Source organism: Paramisgurnus dabryanus, chromosome 8 (genome assembly GCF_030506205.2).
Source record: "Paramisgurnus dabryanus chromosome 8, PD_genome_1.1, whole genome shotgun sequence".
NCBI lineage: Eukaryota > Metazoa > Chordata > Actinopteri > Cypriniformes > Cobitidae > Paramisgurnus > Paramisgurnus dabryanus.
This window is the reverse complement of record NC_133344.1, coordinates 31,745,162-31,762,786: the sequence shown is the minus strand read 5'-3', so window position 1 is coordinate 31,762,786 and position 17,625 is coordinate 31,745,162. Positions and strand designations below refer to the sequence as shown.

The 17,625-nt window shown below is 40.3% G+C and overlaps 1 protein-coding gene across 1 annotated transcript in view; it reads right to left on the bottom strand.

Annotated features, from left to right (window-relative positions):
- Nucleotides 1-17,625, bottom strand: part of LOC135771347 (leucine-rich repeat and fibronectin type III domain-containing protein 1-like protein) — a 150,125-nt gene that overhangs the window by 11,719 nt on the left and 120,781 nt on the right. Inside the window, exons 5-6 of the mRNA XM_065281546.1 lie at nt 3,887-4,000; nt 3,214-3,529 (exon numbers count right to left, since the gene is read on the bottom strand). Coding sequence (XP_065137618.1) covers nt 3,933-4,000 — 68 coding nt within the window. The 3' untranslated portion in view covers nt 3,214-3,529; nt 3,887-3,932. The remainder of the gene's footprint in view (nt 1-3,213; nt 3,530-3,886; nt 4,001-17,625) is intronic.

Sequence of the window (17,625 nt, the reverse complement as noted above, 5' to 3'; positions counted from 1 at the left end):
AGCATGCATCACAGCTGTAGGGGAGAGGTTTGGCACTCTAAAAATGGCTGGGTTATTTTTAACCCATAAGGAGTAAATATTGGACATAACACATGCTGGGTTAAAAATTACACAATGTTGGGTTATTGTTATGCAACCATGGGTTATAATGACCCAATATTTACCCGACAGGGCTTAAAGATTACCCAACCATTTTTAGCGTTTACATTGTATACATTAATTTTACACAGTAACGTTAGCTCAGTGTTATGGTTGACACGTGTTAGATATGATACTTTATATGAACAAAGGTAACTTACTTTCCATTTAATTCCCTTGTTATCAAAAAATAAACTACCGTGAAAGGACTCTTAGTATGTGGAAGTCTACCAAAAGTTGTGTTTAGTCTACAAAAACCATTTGTTTGTTGTTGCTGCTGAATCCGTCTATATCAAGATCATCATCATATGGCACAAAAAAAATCACTAAATGGACTGGAATGTTTGTGTATTATTGGTAACTGTTTGCTTTTTGGCTGAATGCCATTTGCTAATTGTTTTTGATAAAGGCAATAATTGTTCAAAATAATAATGCTTTTAAATAACATTAGCAAAAATGATTATGTGTAAACATACTATTAGCTAAGGCTTATTTACACAATTTGAAATGTCATAAAACGCTGATTTATGCATCCAAAAAACAAACAAAAAACAAGGTAAAGGTAAAAGGGGATGAACCCAATCCATTGGGTTGAAATGTTTCCTAGGGTATACTGGATTTTTTCAACCCAACATGCCAAGTCGTTTTAATCCATTGTTGGGTCAAACATTTTCTGGGGAATCTTACCCCAACGGCTGGCTTTGTCCCTTTATGAGCCAGCGCTGGGCTTAAAATAACATTTTATTGGATTTTGAATAAAATATGAAACTGCTATTGAAAAATAGAATGTGTGTTTGCCAAATACAGCTTTAACTAAACACAGCATTGTTTGTGGAACTGTGACCTAAGTCTGTAAAAACCCAGCTCCTAATCTCATAATTAGATAACAAGACTAGCTGGAATTTCACAGACAATTTGAATGTAACTTATTACACGGCGCTCTAAAATGCTTGATTTTGATTGGCCAGTCGTGACATTCCAAGATATGTTACAGCGCTTTTCCATTGCATAGTACCCCACGGTTTGGTTTAGTTTGGGTGGGGTCAACTTACTTTTGGGAGCTTTTCCATTGGGTGCAATACGTAGTACCCGATACTTTTTTTCGTACCACCTCGGTTGGGGTTCCAAGCGACCCGAGCTGATACCAAACGTGATGCGAAAACACAGTAGATCACTGATTGGTCTGAGTCACTACAGCGTCCTCGCTATAATGTAGATTCGCTTACCTGTGCTAGATTGCGCTGTCTCGAGCAAACATGTTGTCATCTGCTCTGCTATAAGTTCCCAAACTCCCATTTAGCGATGAAAAACATCCACAGGTTGTAAGGGTTAGGGTTAGGTGGTGGTCTATTTTAATTGTACAACAACGCTCTCACTTGTATGATGTCACAGCAGGCAGCGCAAATATAACGAGACGCCTATAATCCCTCCCATTGCGAAGTGATACTAAACTCGATGAAAAAGCTAACCACGCCAAAGTGAGGTGAGCTGACCCGACCCAAACTAAACTAATCCGTGGGGTACTATGCAATGGAAAAGCGCCATTTTTCCAAGATAACAACTGCTCAAAACAAATAACACACAGTAACCTGGGTGCTGCAAATAATTTTGACAGGTATAGTTTAATATTAGACAAAAAAATATATATAAATGTCTTTTAACTCTTTCCCCGCCATTGACGAGTTATCTCGTCAATTAAGAGAAAACGTGTCTCTGATTAATTTTTATGCTAATCTGCAATACCGTGATTATCCACTAGATTACCCAATTTATGAAAAGACTGAAGCCAAAACGTTATTTACTAATTTTAAACTCTGTGTAAGTTTTGATAATCGTTCTGAATCTGATCTCTAATAAAATTCCTTCACAAAAATGCAATTATTTCAGCTTTTTTGATAAAAACATGTATTTAAGAGTTTATAAGGAGAGCAAAAAATATTGAGAGATGAAATGTTTTTTTCCTGTTTTGTTTATTTGTTTGTTTGAAAGGAAAGGATCTGTTCTTTCATTTGATTTCTTTCTTTCAGTCTCATGTAGATGCGTATAAATAGCAAGAAGTGTAAAAATCGTGCAATACATACACCAAATTCCACTTTGGCGTGCATATGATACACCAGTCCTTCCCATTCACCTAAATGGCGCATCTTTTTTTGTCATTTTATTTATTGGTTTCTCAATTTTTTTGCTCTTTTTAACCATTTTCACTTGGGTATAGGGTTAGAACAACTTTTTGTTATATAAAAATGACATCCTTACCCAAACCCCAATTCTAACACCAACTCCAAGGGACCATGGCTTAAATATAGACCAAAAAAATGGATAAACCTGTATATTAAATAACCTCCTTAAGCAAATCTCAAATCTAACCCTAAACCCAAGAGAAAATGGTTTAAAAAACAGAAAAAAATCAAGAAACCAATAAATAAAACAACAAAATGCACTGTTTAAGTGAATGGGAAGGACTGGTGTATCATATGCACGCCAAAGTGGAATTTGGCATTGGAATTGCACGATTTTTACACTTTGCGCTATTTATACGGATCTACGTGAGACTGGGTAGCAACATATTTGTATGTTTTATATTTTTAAAAGAAAATTTTCCTGAAAGGCATATTATAAAATTTTTGAGAAAATTACAAAATATGTTGGCGGACAACTTATCAAATAATGGCTGGCGGGGAATGAGAAATTACATTTATATTTACACATGATTAATCCAAGTAGTTTGTTTGTGACATATGAACATCTTGTCTTATCTTAAAAACGAAAGCAAATGGGTTTCCTCGCGGATGGTCTGCATTTGTTAAAAATAAGCAAATAAAATATTTCAACTCAATATAAAATGTTTCTTACCTTACTTATGAGGCAAATAGCCCTGTAGTAAGCGGTACAATGGGGAAAAGCAGGAAAATAACAACGTGGTGCCTTGCTACATAATCCCTTACATATGTGTTTGAAATAAACCTGTGTCCAGCACGCTTTTATTTTGTGCTGCAAATCGAATTCGTATTTGCTTATGCTACTAGACAGACATCGGTACAAATTCTCAATGTAAAAGTGCAAGTGTGTACTCACCTTTCTATTATAGCATTATTCTTCAATCCAGATCCAGTAAATAACACATACTGAAGTTGGCAGCAATCACACAGACAGTCTCGGCCAAAGGGATTTAAAAGGCAATGCGTTCCAAAAGCCAGCAATGGAGAACAAATATGTGCCCCGTTTCCATTGGTTGCAGAAGTGGATTGAGTCCTTAAATATGTCCCTGTAGGAAACGGTTGGATAGTCCTTGGAATACAGTGAGATGAGTGAATACTCAGGAGAGAGAGTCCAGCGGGTTTCGGACAAATTATTTCATATTCCTCCCTATTATCAGATGACCTGGTGTGCTCTGGAGGGGTTGAGAACAGAGAAAAAGACATCAATGATAAACAAAACCCAAATGAAGTGCAGATGTCTCAGCTGGTGCTACTGTACAGACTTTTTGGAAACACAAACCAGAATGCAGAATGAGAGCATCTGTCACATTACACAGCATTGAGATTAAATAAATTGGCTATATGTAGCAGGCAAGACTGTAATATTTACACCAGTGGCCTGTAAGGATAATAAAATATAAGGAATAACTTCCCTGTCCTCATAATTTCATCTCAAGCAACCTGTACACTTTTTTATGTCATGCACTCTCATTTTGTCACGTTGCACGTAGCAGAACAGATGAAAAATAGGGAAGGAAATATGCCATTACTTTTCAGGGTTGATGGCTGCCTCTTGCGGGACAGCAAAAGGAGTCATCAAATTTTAAAGTCGCTCCAATCTCGTTGAACCTTCTTCTCGTCGCTGACCTGGGGGCTCACCGTGTCTGTGGTGAAAAGAAAAATGGTTGTGAAGGATGGGCAGGGCTGTGGTAGTGACATGAGAAAGCTGTCTCATGGTTCACTCGTAAGACCACTCAAGGGCAGCGGGCTGTCAGGTAAAATGAAGGACAGCACGCAAACCTTGGTGGAAGATATTGCCTTTGACTTCAATATAGCTTTATGAGACTGTAGGAAACAAGTATGTAATGTGTCATAGGTAATGTGGTAACATAAAGCTGCAGGGTTTGCATCGATAGCGCCTTGTCTGAGTTTACTTTATGGCTGTGTGATAATGATGTGATAATTATGTGATAATGTTAACTATACGTGATTCTATTTATTCAATGCCACAGTTGAACATTACTAAAAATAAAAATAAATACTGTATAAAAGGTTCTTAAAATATTTGCTCTAAGGGTTCTTCACAGGGTTTGCTTCGAAGCATCAATGTTGGTCCTCCGAAGAAATGTTTAGTCAAAGGTTTTTAAAGGAGGTGTTTCTTTCTTACACTTTTATTTTGAACATAATTGTCACTACAAAGTACCTTTGTGTGTAACAGAAAGGATGTTAACTTATTTCATAGAACCAAACAACATTTAAAGAACCGCTAAAAGCATCAATTTTAACCCAATGCTCTCGGCGTGTATTATACGTTAATCAAACATTTCTGTTTTAAATCTGCTTAATCCCGGCATCAGACCATTCAGAAATACTGGTTTGTTGGCAGAATCCATTAAACACCACATTGATTTTTCAGCAAAGTCCTCTAAGTGCATGGAAGATGAATGTGAAACATTCAAGCTGTATAAAGACCTTACATAATAAACTGTACTAATTTCATTACCTTAGAATGAGGTGTTTTTTATCTACATACACCGCGTGGTCCCCTTACATGGAAGTCGCCGTCTTGTTTCTACAGTAGCCCTAAATGGACAAACTGTTCTACAGAGAGCGATTAGTCCATTTCTCAGACAATGACATGTTTGTCCTGTGGAAACTACCGTAGCTTTTCACTGCGTTTCTAAATTTAGGTTGGTTGCAATTCGCAATAACCACTAGATGCCGCCAGTGGCGGCCTATGACTTCTTTTTTCGAGGGCGCTCGTTGCAAAGTTTGTGTATGTAGCCCGTCGTGTGTGGTTCATAATTTCAAAATATGTGTTCTTTGCATCGAGTGATCCTACTTGCATCACGTGTCTTTTCAAAATAAGTGCCTGCGGCAGACGCGTCTAAAGGGTTTATGATAAAATAGACACTTGCGTTTGCCAGATACTCTCATAATCTTATGCGTTATCAGAGTTTACTGTTAAGGGAGTGCCTTGCGTGTATTTTGTGAATGTGAGCATCACTTTTATCATAAATGGTTTTGACGCGTGTGCAGCAGGCACTTATTTTGACAAAACACAGGATGCACATGGTTCACATGATGCAACAAACACATATTTTGAAAACACAAGCAACACACATGACACTCCGAACACTTATTTTGAATTTGCGCCCCTCAGATGAGCAGTCACGAGCTGTCACTGGATGCTGCTAAACCAATACTGTACACTGTAAAAATATGCAAACAAATATTTTTATCAAATCAACATATATTTTATGTTACTGTACTTTACATTAACAAATTAAGTTAAACAATTTCAACTTGTTTTTACAAGTTATGCCAACGTTTCAAAACTTTAAATAGTACTGTAGGTTGAATTGACTTGCAAAAACAAGTTGTTTTAACTTCATGCTGCATATTTTTTTACAGTGTACCTTTAATTTAGGAGATTTTTATATGAAGAGTTTGGTTCCAAAACGCAATAAACGCCATTTTTGAAAAAAATGAGTTACTGCCAAAATCAGTATTATATCAGGTCAGTAGTTAAAAGTAAATAATTAATTTTACGCAAAATCCAATACCCGCCGTGATATTCTGTCATCTTTTCTCCCTTTGTTCCCAAAATGCGACAAACGCCAATCCTCCTTTTTTACAGAACGCAATAAATCCATTCCTGATATTACAGCGGACCATTCACGCAATGTAAACAAACATGGCGGCGCGCTGAGTACACGGAATCCTAATTTTCCTCATCTATTTTGTACTTCGTGATCAACAAACAAAACAAAATAATACTTTAATAGCATTGCTAAACCTGTGATGGTTTTCTGTGACGGGAAAGAAACGTAAGCCATCAACATCTAATAATTTACACAAGAGGCACTCGGCTGCTTGTTCAGACAGCATCAAGCTTCTCATGCTAAAACATTGACCCCAGAGGATCTTATGAAAACTTTACATTATTTTACTCAAAGTCAACGAAAATCGAGCGGGACCAAAACATTTTACAGCTGATCGCTGTGAAAATGTAAAGAGACGACGTCAAATATAACCGCAGCAATGTGTTCTTAATATAACAAAGTAAGTGTTTTGGTTAATGCCATTAATGTTTATTTTTTAATCATTGTATACCACTAGTCAACTAAATAAATACAAAATGGTAAAGATGAATGCACATTTATACATTGATTTAATAGATTTATAGCATTTTGAAATAAAAAACTGTCATGGATTTATTGCATTTTGTGGAAAAAATAATTAGTTTTTATAATAAATCTTTGAAAATCAAGTTATGGATTTGAATTTCTTATGTTTTTATAACCTAAAGATGCTATGTGAAAGTTTGTAACAGAAAAAAGTGGTTTTCATCTTGTCACTTTCTTGGTATAGAAAACACGTTTTTACCGGAATTTGTCAAAATGGATTTATTGCGTTTTGGAACCAAACTCTTCATATATTATAGCGTAGAGGTTCTGACATGCATAATAATTTATTGACAGCATAGAATAAATGTAGCCTACTTTATGTACAGTACACTTTTAAATAGGGATGCTTTGATCGATAGGCCAGTGATGCTTGCTATGCTTCTCAATGAATAAGGGTGAAATGCTGCTACATCCAAAAGCCAGAGGGCGCTCTTGTGCAATTTTTTCAAATGCATGTTATAAACGACTTAAACTAACACTGATTTCAGATTGATAAGGACTTACTGATCAAAAGCCTTATGCTGCGTTTACATCGGCCACGGTAGAGGCGTGAAGCGCAATTGATTTCAAGGTTAAGTCAATGTCTGGAGGTCTTGTGGCGCGAATGAGGCGTTTAGCGTGGCGCGGTAGACACAATTCCGCCTCCTGGCGCGTTACGCTAAAGCCTCATTCGCGCCGTGAGACCTCCAAACGCATCTTCACATTGACTTAACATTGAAATCAATAAAATCAAATTGTTTGAAAATGAAATCGTTTGACGCAATTTGCGACTGACACCCGAGTTGAAAAATTAGAACTTTGTCGGATTTTCGCGCCATGTAAACCAATCAGGAGCCTGCTTGCTGCTGTGGCGGCAGCCCTGTCAGCAGTCACCCAGAGCTATACGACACAAGTTCTTATTTCTATAGAGACAAAAAAAAAAGGACCTCGCTTGGAAGAGTGTCAGTGAGCACATTGGGCAACCTGGTAAGTTGTAATACACAGTTCACTTTTAAGTCACGTGACGTTTATTTACCCCCTATAGTAATGTTACCAAATACAAACTGGTAACTCTCTCGATAAATGCACAATCAACATCAGTCATCTTACAAACAGACAACCGCATAGCACTTGCCCCTCCAACAAGAATCAGATTTCGCCTCTGACGCAGTTCAAACGCTTGCTTCACATCTAGAGCGAAGTAGAATGCATTCAAACTGTTCAAGGCGCAAACTATGCGTGGTAGACGCCGTTTTGTGTAAACGCAGCATTAGTACATGAAATAGCTGTGAATAATATCAGCTGTGCGATTCAGAACAGTTATCAGCCACATATTATAAGTGTATATCGGCATTTATCGGAGCACCCATACTTTTAGAGATGCACAAATATTTTAAGATTGCTATTGGATTAATAGAAATCTCTGTAGCGAATCAGCGGGAGGAGGAGAACGGCGTTATTTAAAACACCATAAACCTCCAACCGAAACACTACGGGAATTTAAGGGAATTCGGGGAAATTCCCATATTTAGCTCAAATGGAATAATAAGTACAATTAACTAATTAATTATACAAATTATTAAGATTTTAAACTGATTTAGCAGAATAATAATAACAATTAATTAATGTATTTGTCCAGCAAATACTCATAATTGTTCATTTAAGAAGTTAATTCTGTGGCCTTTAGAAAATAACCTTCTTACTGCTATAAAGTATTTTTAAGCATGTAGCTTTAAGATCTTAACGGCAGATTAAGTGACATTTATTTCATGAGCATTGAACACAGAAACAATTCAATTGTGAAATGCAAAACCGGTTTATTAAACTACGTTACACTACAAAAACACACAAGACTAACTATACATACAAACAAGAAACATATGAAAGAGAAAGAATGGAAAATTAAGAGAGAGAGAGAGAGTAAAGGAAGGGCAATATCACTATAGACTTAACTTCTGCACAAATCATCAGAACTCTACGAATCACCTTAATTAAAAGGGGCAATAACTTTTACAGCGAATGAACAAGCGATACTTGCGTTTGGCTTTTGTGAGGCACGTGTGTACATCCAGCTGTATGGGCGCGTATGCGAGGAAGAGAGTTCCTGAGTTTGTGGTCACGTGACGGAGTCCTTGGAGGTGTCCGTAGGAGTTGTTCCTTTTTGGGTTAATCCGTCGGTCTGGTTAATCTGTGGCGATTAATTTGTCCAATTTGTTAAAGTTTGTCCAAGTGTCAGGGTGCCCGTGAAAATAGAAGGATAGGGGTCCCACAGCAGGAAGCTGAGCTGGGAGCTGAGCTGGGAGCTCAGCTGGGAGCTCAGCTCCACGCCGGGAACGGCGTGTCGTCGAGAACTGTAGGCCAACTGTGTGCTGATGAGCGTTGATGAATTGGGGTGCAGGCCTCTTAACCTGAGTTTAGACCAACCCCTTGAAGTTCAGATGACCAATCCAAAAGGGTGTTGATAGAGTAGGAAAACTTTGTCTTTGTTTTACCAGACTCATTTGCATAGATGGACTATGCTAAAGTTTTTGTTAAATAATAATTTTGATTAATATTTAACAAGTTTGATATCAGTCATGGTCAGATGATGCACATCATTGATCAGGAAAGGAAAAGGGGATTATTAAAAGTGTAAACAAGGTATGGTTTGAAACACACATCAAATAGTAATCTCATGAATGTGAATTATGAGACATGCTAAAATGAACAAAGCATCCCTATAGTGTTACAAGAAAATGGTTCATTACAGATACAAACATGCAATACAAGGATATATAATATATACAATTTAAACCAATTTATTTTGGTCTTAGCTGATATCTTAGACAGAATCATTTTTGTGTCATGGCTGCTTCGTCTCTGCTCACGGTTTGAAGTTTGCTTTGAGGTGTTAATTTGCTTAGATTGGGCCAATAAAACAGCCAGAGACAGTCAATAGGTCTGGAAATGTGTGTTATCAGGAGATAAGGATCTTCTGATGAAAGTGTCCGAGCAGACCTGGTGACAAAACTCAATCTAGGGTCACAGCATGAAACCGTTAACGACCCAGACTGAAAGGACCTCTAGTTGACGTCCAGCCAGATGTTACATATTCCCCCCTTCACGACCGTTAAAGTCCAGGGAGACTTTGGCGGGCGATGATCAGGCAGGTCATGAAGTCTGGATGGCAGGTGTATCTTAATTGTCTGCAGCGTTCTGTCAAACAGGCAAAGGGTGATTTGAATGAGATTGGGCTCTGGCTCCGCCTGGGTGTGCTGCCTTCCACGGTTCCATTTGAATGTCCAACAGGAGGACAGCTGTGCACCTGTTCACTGAACTCTTGCATCCCGTTAAATCTTCGTTATGGGATGAAGGCTAGGCTGAGAGTAAGGACGTATCCTATTCCTGCGGAGAGGCACAGTACCGTGTCAGTGGCGGTCCAAGATCAGACAACACAAAGGCTGTCTGTAGCGGGCATCCGAGCGAGTCTCTGGAGGACAGTGTTGAAGTCTGTGACATCAATTAGTTTGGGTCCTCCCTTACGCAATCCTGATTTCCAGTTCAGGGTTTACGATGAAGTGGTGGTCCCTGAAGAAAGTTGAGATTTCCAGTTTGATGTGGTACTACTCACTGGGAAGGTGATCAAGTGCCAGGTCATCAATGTGGAGAATCACATCCTTTGGAGTTTGAACCCACTTTGTCTGGTTGTGCAGACTGATGTGGGTGGTTTGTAGGTTAACGTGTTTGTGTAGGCTGGGGTGTTGAACAGCCATCAGTCACCTACGAGCGTTAGTGGCATCGGCTAGTGGTTTAACCGAAGCTGAACACTGGGAGTCGATCTTCATGGGCTGCAGCCCACAGATGTCATCAGTGTTGTCCCGAGGAGAAGGAATGTTTGGGCTGAGATAGTGAATGTCTTTAGTGCGGCTGCACCTGCGCGGGTTTGATGCAAGATGCAGCTGCTTGTTTGGTGGTGAGGCAGTAAAGAGGCGATTTGGTCTAGTTGGAACTAGTCCCCCCTTTTCTGTTATGCCTCAATGTTTAGTGTGTTGGTTGTGTTATGATGGACCCATCTGAAGATTGTTTCTTTCTGCTCCCTGTTCATCCTGGTCTGGTATGCAACAGCAGAGATTTTGTCCACAATCTGATGGGGTCCTGTCCAGCGTGGCAGAACTTCCTTTGACAGTCACTGGTGAGTTGTGTGAAGTGGCTGTGCAAAGCTGTTGTACCAAACATCGTCATCCACGTCCAGTTCCTCTCATGATGACTTCCAGTCGTAGTATGCCTTCTAGCCCTCAGCCATCTTCTGTAGCTGTTCCCGGGCGGAAGCGAAGGGTTCCAGATGCCTGTGAAGTTCATTGGGATTCTGGTGAGTGGTGTTGGCTGTGATGAGATTGGAATCTCAAGGTTGGTACAACAGGTGTACTGGCAGTGTCATCTGCCATCCCGTCAATGGTTTGAAGGGAGACATACCAGTAAAATAATTTGGGGTCGATCTGATAGCCATAACACTAAAGGGGAGTTTTCGATCCCAGTCCATCTGATTTGCTGAGACACATTTCTTTGACATGCTAGCCACAGTCTGCTTGGTTCGATGAGGAGGGATGATGCTGATGTGGAGTTGGGCGTGTGCGCCTAGGGGTTTCCACACATCTTTAATAATTTCAGCGGTGAAATGGGTACCTCTATCTGAGTTGACTCTCAGTGGCAGTTCGAACCTGGCGAAGATGTGGATCATGTGTAGAGGTGCTGTGTTTTGAACAGTGTCATTGGGTGCTGGGAGGCTCAACCCACTGTGTGAATTGGCAAATGACCATGAGTAAATGTTTGTTGCCCCTCGTCGACCTGGGTAGCAGTTTACCCAGCCTAAAAGTCTTAAAGTCTGACCAAAATTAGCACCTGTTCTTTGCAGTGGTGCTCTGTGGTTTGGGTTAGCCGATTGTAGTTAGCAGCAAACCAGGCATCCTTTGATGCATTCTGCTAAGTCCTGCTGCATCCAGGGCCAGTATGCCACCTGTTTCAGTGGTTTGTACGTGGCTCTTGCAACTTGGTGTCTGGCACATGCTGTGTCATGCACATACATCTGTAGGACCCCCCTATGTCAATGAAGATCCACAAGCTTAGGTGAAGTGCGGTCGTCAGGGACATATAAGAGGATGTTGTGTTGTATATGCAGCAGGTGTTCCATGTCATTAAGACATTTAAAGGCTGGTGTAGCAATGAGGTCAGAGTTCATGATAGGGCAGGTGGAGGGGTCTGAGAGGTGGTTGACATAGCTTGTATGGTGGTGTCGGAGGCATGTAATGCAGCTATGTCACTGTTTGAGATATGTGGAGCCAGTGTAAGTGGCTATGTGATGGGCACTGTGGTGGTGGGCGTGTGTTGGCCGCAGGTCAGTGCAATCACAGTTGGGCGGGTGGGTGGGTTGTTTGTAATGTGCACAACAGTGAACTTGAACTTTTGGTCTGAGACGATGTTCTCGCGACTGGCTGCTGGGTAATCCATAACTTTGTGACTTGGCAATGTACTTCAGATGATTTTCTGAGTGAAAAGGTAGAAGTTCTCTTACCTGAGCCCAAATTTTTACTTTTTAAAGTCTGTTAAAGGCTCAAAACTATCTAAAAAAGTCTTTGCCAATGAAAAGAGGATATGTGTCCACTGGTGAGATTTACACAGGATGCAGAAGTCTCATAGGACTGATGGTCAGGTGGATGGAAAGCACCTGTTGCAGTTTGGCTGTGAGACTGCATATTCAGCATACACCTTTGTGGTTTGAGGGTCAGATCTTGTGCTTCATCTTTGTTCTGGAGTCTTGTGAAAAGCTGGAATGACATCAGCATTAGATCAGCTCCAGTGTTGGCGAGGGTTTCCAATCTGACCTTGTGTTTCACGGTGGTTGCTAAATAGAGTCTTTTAGCTACTCCTCTCTCATTCAGGTTTCCCAGGGCCTTAGTACCAGGTTTTGTGTGGTAACTGAAAGGCAGTTAAGGCTGGTCTTCAGTGATTCTGTAGGGAAACAGATGTCTAACACAGCACTTTTCTGGTACCTGCTAAACCTGACTGGTTGATGTTTGAAATACAGTTTGTGTGCCAAAGTCTCTGATTTTTGCGGTGACTGGATCGATGGTAACGTGATGAGTGCCAGAGATTTAAGTGTTGCTTGCAGGAGGGTTTTCTGGAAAGTTCTTGCTGTATTCCAGTGCTGCTGCTAGTGATAAATAGTTCGGTTCATCCTCGCGGTCCTCCTTGTGAGGCCTCCTTTGGATTTGACTTCTTCACTATTTTCAAAATCTCTGCTGACTCAGATGTGTATGTGTCGCTTTGCTTTTGTGACAGTTCAGACTTAGCTTTGTTCACTGTGTGTCGAACCTGGTCCATCTGTTGACTGTTTGGACTTCTCATTCTGACAGGGGCAGGATGGTTTCCATGGACGCTGTCCTCTGGCTGTCTGATGATCTTGGCTGTGAAGTCCTTCGACCCTCTTGGCTCTCTGCTGAAATGTCCTTCACTGTGGCGCTGTTGTTCGCCCTCCAGTCGCCGTTTTGGGGTAATTTTCAGAGAAAGAAAGGATGACAGTCTTTTCAGAGGTGGCTTTTGTTTACCGTAGGCTTTATGGACGAAGTCCTGCAGCTGTCTGGTTGTCGTCAGGTGAGGGTAGGCCATAAATCCTAAGTGTTGCATTACGGTAAAATAAAGCTTTGCAGGGGGAGGATCTTGATGTTTCCTCCATTCTTGGCTCGTTTTGTGAGCTGGAGTAGACTGAAAGTCAGTTGTAGTAGTAGGCCTGTGGAGTTTCATTTCTGCTTTGTTTTAAGTCCATTGCAGCGATTAGTCCTCATTGTGATTCTGGATCTGAAAACTCTTCTATCAAGGCCATTTGCAGCTCCTTATAATCCAACTTGACACTTTCTGACTGCCGGTCCAGGAAGCTCCTCACCTAATGGCTGGAAGTAATCCATAGCAGATACAGCTGGTCTCTCGTGGTTACATTCGGCAGCGTGTGCACATAAAAGTCAATGTTTTGCAGGTAAGCGTGGATGTCATGGACACCTGCAGTGTTTGGACTAAATGTTGGACTGTTTCTAGCCAGCTTGTCAAGGTCTTTGGGCCACGCCATGTGTCTGTAGACATCATTGGGAAAGGTGTTGGCCCCACCCCCCTTGTGTTCTTGTGAGAGGGTTGTGGACGCTGGCTGGCAAAGTTCTTAACAGTGGGCTCTCACCCCCCTCTTTTTCAGCAGGAAACTTTGGTGGGGGAGTGCAGAGACACTGATTGGATGAGAGGAGAATGATGCTTTCTCTCTCAATGGTTCAGCTTGCATTCTGAAACCATATACAAGTTCTTTTTGGACAGAATCACGTTCGTCCTTAGGTTGGTGATGTTGCTGAACAAGAACTTGAATTTCAGCTTGAGCAGCTTGCAGGTGGTTTTCGTAGGCCTTGGACTTGGCATCACGTTTTTTCTGTTCTGCCTTGGCTCTTACCAGAAGACTTTTGGCCTGCAGGAGCTTTCCCAGCTCCTCTTTGGCGGTCTTTTCCTGCTGCTCTCTGTGCTCGGTGTCTGTGTGGAGTTGCGAGATGGCCTTGTGAAGTTGTCCCGCCTCATTCTTTATCCTCTTGTGTTCCTCCTCAATCAGCTGCTGCTGATCCTTAGATTCCTGTGTCAGCCGATCTAGACGAGTCTGCGCGTCCTCCTGATTCCTCCAGGCTTCCTTTGCTTGGAGCTTTAGCGTTGCTGCATCCTGTTCCAGGTGGGTGACGTTCCTTTCGTCCCACTTTAGCTGGATGATGAGGTTGTGAGCGATGGCACCTGTGATCCTTGCCATCTCCTTGTGGCTGTAGCTCTGCGTTGAATCACGGGCTATGATCTCGTCCAGGTTGCCATCATGTTGCTCTCGGTCTCGGCGCTGCAGATCGTTGGCGACATTGGGCAGGAGGTCAGATGTCGGATCGTTGAGCCATGCCTCCAGCTGGTCACAGTGGTTGGCAGGGCTGGGTGATCTGGACACGTTGGCGCACTGGTGGGTGACAAAACACAAAGAGCCAATACAAGTCCGCAGAATTTTAACGAGCTAAAATAAATAAATAAAAATACGGGCTATGTGGTTCTAACTGATGTGATCAGCTAGTGGCACAAATAAAAACTATTATCGGGGCCTTGCTTCGGTGGCGCAGATAATTAGTGTGGGTAAAAAGGGAAAAAGTTTAGTGAATGGACGATGTGTTTTAACCTATTGGTCGCTTCAGACATTTGGTTAATCGGTCGCATTACTAATACATTTTCTCATGGTTTGTGCAGATATGGTCTTTCAGCCCAAAAAATAAAAATAAGATCAAAATAATTAAAGTTAATTAATTATAATGATAAAATAAAATACAAAGCAAATAGAAGGTGAGAAAGATAAATTGCTGAAAATAAAACAAATAAAATAAAATGGATAAAAATAAAAGAGATTCAAATAAAAATAAACTGAAAAGAAAATAAGACAGCCAAACAGACAAAGTCAGAAGGCTGAGAATTGAAAAGGATGTGAGAGGAAAATAGGGATGAGAAGGGGATCCCTGTTTTAGCTTAGCAGGTTCTCTACCCTAGATTTAATGACAGGGCCTTACAGGGAGAGGGCACTATGAAGTCATGCGAGCTAGGGGAGTGGCTTAGCTAGAGTGGCTGGGCTAGGCCCAACTTGCGAGGGACAGGGGGCTTATCCTATTGCACCAGTTAAAACATAAATGAATTCACTGAGAATGGGACTTATGGGGCTAGATTCTATTCACAGTAAAGAATTAATTCAATTAAAATTTAAAATAAATCAAACTGCATTAAATTTTAAATTTAAACTTAATTAAAATACAATCTCTACAATAGAAAAGAAAATAGGAAAGTAAGGAGCGGGAGAGAACAGCAAAAATGAAATAAAATAAATCAAAATAAAATAAAAATTAAATAAAGAAATAATAACTTAATAAAGGCATAGCAATATTAATTATTATTTATAATTTAAGACCATAACATTCAATATGTAGGAAATAAAACTACAAAGTAGTAGAATAACCTAGTTATCAAAGTAAGGTCAAAAATCCCAGTTTGACTCCTGTCATACACTCCCAAAAGAGTTTATGAGAGGACCAAACGAGCTTTCCCCACCAGATGGCGATATTTCGCCCAACAAACAAAGAAAGCGGAAGTCAGGCGTAAAGTGAGAGAGAAGGAGAAGTGTTAGACACTCAAGACTGACATCTAGTGTTAGAACTAGGTAGTACGCTTTAAACTGACAAAGATTCGCTTCCATACAATAATTACATCGGCGACCGCTGCGTTGCTAAGACGACGGATGTAATTTGAGCTGTGTTCATCCGGTGCCAGTTTTGGCTTACGTTACCGGGACACACAATAAATAAAAGTCTAACGGGCTTTCTTCTCCGTTGACATAAGCTACTTGATCAAGGTTTATCTCCTTTAAAATTGAAAAGTCTTACCCTCGGGGCTTACAATTTTAAAAATCCGCGTACGTGAATAAAAATGGAAACATACAAATAGACAGCTTCTCTAATTGTAAATCATTTCCTGGAGATTTAACAAAAAGGCCTTATCAGATGGGAGTACTCACTCGACCACCGCTTCGCAATTCTAAATAAAGGAATTATCATCTTTATTAGGCGGAATTAGACGGTAATGCAGCGTATCAAAGGGTTTTTAATACGGTTACCTTAAAGACTGCAGTTAACTATACATAACAGGGGCGCGAGTCTGTTATGTCCTGAAAATGATACAGGAAATTACATTTTCATTCATACCAATATAAGAACGGACACAGTTATAGCTGATAGTTCTTTTCATTCACACAATGCAAAACACATTTGACTTGTTAACTGTTTTTGCTCAGAAATAATGTTTAAATCTGCCCGCGCATTCTCCACCATTAATATGTAGCGAATCAGCGGGAGGAGGAGAACGGCGTTATTTAAAACACCATAAACCTCCAACCGAAACACTACGGGAATTTAAGGGAATTCGGGGAAATTCCCATATTTAGCTCAAATGGAATAATAAGTACAATTAACTAATTAATTATACAAATTATTAAGATTTTAAACTGATTTAGCAGAATAATAATAACAATTAATTAATGTATTTGTCCAGCAAATACTCATAATTGTTCATTTAAGAAGTTAATTCTGTGGCCTTTAGAAAATAACCTTCTTACTGCTATAAAGTATTTTTAAGCATGTAGCTTTAAGATCTTAACGGCAGATTAAGTGACATTTATTTCATGAGCATTGAACACAGAAACAATTCAATTGTGAAATGCAAAACCGGTTTATTAAACTACGTTACACTACAAAAACACACAAGACTAACTATACATACAAACAAGAAACATATGAAAGAGAAAGAATGGAAAATTAAGAGAGAGAGAGAGAGTAAAGGAAGGGCAATATCACTATAGACTTAACTTCTGCACAAATCATCAGAACTCTACGAATCACCTTAATTAAAAGGGGCAATAACTTTTACAGCGAATGAACAAGCGATACTTGCGTTTGGCTTTTGTGAGGCACGTGTGTACATCCAGCTGTATGGGCGCGTATGCGAGGAAGAGAGTTCCTGAGTTTGTGGTCACGTGACGGAGTCCTTGGAGGTGTCCGTAGGAGTTGTTCCTTTTTGGGTTAATCCGTCGGTCTGGTTAATCTGTGGCGATTAATTTGTCCAATTTGTTAAAGTTTGTCCAAGTGTCAGGGTGCCCGTGAAAATAGAAGGATAGGGGTCCCACAGCAGGAAGCTGAGCTGGGAGCTGAGCTGGGAGCTCAGCTGGGAGCTCAGCTCCACGCCGGGAACGGCGTGTCGTCGAGAACTGTAGGCCAACTGTGTGCTGATGAGCGTTGATGAATTGGGGTGCAGGCCTCTTAACCTGAGTTTAGACCAACCCCTTGAAGTTCAGATGACCAATCCAAAAGGGTGTTGATAGAGTAGGAAAACTTTGTCTTTGTTTTACCAGACTCATTTGCATAGATGGACTATGCTAAAGTTTTTGTTAAATAATAATTTTGATTAATATTTAACAAGTTTGATATCAGTCATGGTCAGATGATGCACATCATTGATCAGGAAAGGAAAAGGGGATTATTAAAAGTGTAAACAAG